The sequence below is a fragment of the Chaetura pelagica genome, unplaced genomic scaffold (assembly GCF_000747805.2).
Source record: "Chaetura pelagica isolate M959 unplaced genomic scaffold, ChaPel_1.0 scaffold652, whole genome shotgun sequence".
NCBI lineage: Eukaryota > Metazoa > Chordata > Aves > Apodiformes > Apodidae > Chaetura > Chaetura pelagica.
In genome coordinates, this window is record NW_009952476.1 from 556,292 (window position 1) to 558,688 (window position 2,397).

At 56.2% G+C, this 2,397-nt stretch overlaps 2 protein-coding genes across 2 annotated transcripts in view; both read right to left on the reverse strand.

The window, feature by feature from the left end:
* Positions 1-1,732, reverse strand: part of ZMYND10 (zinc finger, MYND-type containing 10) — a 9,273-nt gene extending 7,541 nt beyond the window's left edge. The window contains exons 1-2 of the mRNA XM_010008612.1: positions 1,631-1,732; positions 956-1,087 (exon numbers count right to left, since the gene is read on the reverse strand). Coding sequence (XP_010006914.1) covers positions 956-1,087; positions 1,631-1,702 — 204 coding nt within the window. The 5' untranslated portion in view covers positions 1,703-1,732. The remainder of the gene's footprint in view (positions 1-955; positions 1,088-1,630) is intronic.
* A 50-nt stretch (positions 1,733-1,782) lies between these two features.
* The window catches only part of NPRL2 (nitrogen permease regulator-like 2 (S. cerevisiae)), a gene marked incomplete at its 5' end in the record, with an annotated part of 14,861 nt that continues 14,246 nt past the window's right edge, over positions 1,783-2,397 (reverse strand). Inside the window, one exon of the mRNA XM_010008613.1 lies at positions 1,783-1,810. Coding sequence (XP_010006915.1) covers positions 1,783-1,810 — 28 coding nt within the window. The remainder of the gene's footprint in view (positions 1,811-2,397) is intronic.

Below are 2,397 nucleotides of genomic sequence, written 5' to 3' on the forward strand. Positions count from 1 at the left end.
AAAGAGGAAGAGGTAACAGCAGAACAGGCAGCGCTGAGGACACAGCAGTGGGACGGGGAAAAGGCTCTTCTAAGAGGCTGCTTATGTAGTTAAGGCCAAACACAAGTCCAAGAGCCAAAGAGAAGTGATGTAACCCTTAAAACAGCTCCAGTTCATACAGTTCACATTAATATTGATGTTAACATGTCTCTGACACTGTGACACACTGACAGGGAACCACGCTTCCCACAGACAGGGCTCCTCAGGGTTCTGTCTCTGCACTACCACAGTAGCCCTTGGGCAAGCTGCAGCCCACAGAATCAGCACAGAGATGGGCCAGTAACTGCAGGGCTGGGCTGCCCCAGCCCCCGGGAGCAGGCAGTGCTGGCTCCACAGGGTCTCTGCCCTGAGGAAGTGCTGCAAACAGCTGCCCAGGGAAGACACCACCTTTCCCCAAGAAGGTGTTACCCTGGATGGAAAATGGGCTACCTGGGCTAAATCTTTCAAGCCTCAAGCATATTCCCTGTGACTTTTTTTTAACCTGGAGCACTTGAGGAACCTGTGGTTGGAAGTGCCAGGGGAAAACTCTAAGAGGGGCAAGTATCCCAGGGGTGTTGTTACTGCCCAGGAGCTGGGGTAGCACCAAGTTGCTGGGGGCTGCAAGTCAGGAGCACACATCTCCAGGAGCAGCTTTTGCTGCATCCAGCAGCTCTGGCAAGCCCCTGTGTGGGATTAGGCAGGGGGGCAGCCCTCCACAGCGCTGAGCTGCCCTGGGAGCAGGACCCTGTTCCTCTCTGGGTTGAGGACACCAGGTCATTGCTTGTGGCTTTGGGAAACCAGGTGCTTCCCAGCCTGTCACACTGTCCACTGTCTCTTCTCAGGCTGGTCAGATGTGAAACCCCAGCTCTGAGAGCTTCAGGGTGAGATTTATCTTTAAAGGTAGCAGTGCCTGCCCAGTTTTCAGGGTCATTCCCACTCCCTTCCTACTCACCACCACATAGATGGGAATGGTGCTGCTGGGCTTGAAGTCCTCCAGCCGGCACAGCACAGGAAAGACCTTGTACTTCCAGATCTCCACAGAGATCAACTCCCCAATGAGAACAGGAATCTGGACAGGGAAGGGATGTCAGAGCAAAGCCTTTCAGACCAGTGTGGAGTGGGAACAGTTTCATTGCTAATGCTGAGCCACAGGCTTTGGAGTCACCCCAGGGAGTAGAGGGGCCTTGGGGCATGCTGGCTTTGTATTCAGGCAGCTCAGAAACCAACAGCTTTTCCCCAAAAGACCAGAGGGCAGACAGAGCTCCCAGGGCTGCAAAGGGGGGAGGACCCTGAGGAGCTGGGCAGGTCCAGATCACCACACATCCCAGCACAGCCCAGCATGCTCTGGGGAAGCAACACCCTGGGAAGCAACACCCTGGGAATCAGAGGGGCTGGTGCATGAAAGGAAGAAAATACCCTCCAGGGAGGGTAGAGACCAGCAAGTAGAAATACCACAGCTTGAACTTTAATTTTTTTAGAAAGCAACACTGGTGAGTCACCAGTCAAAACTCTTTGCCAGAGATACAGCAGATTTTTCACCATTTTATTCCAAACTTGCACACTGCCCACCAGTCAACCCCAGCCTGGGGGTCCCACAACCACAGAGCCTCACCTTGGCGTGGGTGACCAGCAGCTCGATGAGGAGCTGCTCCTGGCCCGCCTGGGCGCTCAGGATGGCATGCATGTTGAGCTTTGCCACATACTCGTGTTGCTGAAGCCATCTGCAGGGCAGCCAGCATGGACATCAGTGCCAGAGACCTCTGGCTACGGGTTTTGGGGCTCTATGGCACTCCTGGAGAGGGTCCCTCATGAAGGGAAACCTGCCACCAGCACCTCCATTCCAAGGAAATGCCCCAAACCTGCCAGGCACCCCAACATGCTACACTGTCCCCCGTGCCAGCAGCCCCCAGGGAAGCAGCTCTACCTGTGGTAGCCCCAACCCTGATGCCCCCAGCAACACACACCATGAGACACCTTCACCAGGGACACCCCAAAACTCAAGAGTCCTCCTCTCCATCACCTTGTCCCACACAGACCCTCTGGGGATACATCAGATCTGGGGCCTTTCCTTGTGTGTTTCCTCCTCTCCCTCCCAGACCTTCCAGGAAGGCTCCAGAAGTGGGGACTCTCCTCTCCCCCCACCCCACTTCCTCTCTACCCTAAACCTTCAGAGGACCCTTCCTTCCCCTCCCCCAGCCTCTCTAGGGAGGCCCCAGAACCGGGGCCTCTCCTTTTCCCCAACAGCCCCAGCAGGAACATCCCAAATTTAGAGCCCCTTCCTCGTGAGCCCCCCCAGACCCTCAGGGCACACCTCAGAACCACTCCCCCTACCCCCTCACCCCCCGTTCTCAACAAAGCCGTGTCCCCGCACCGTTGACC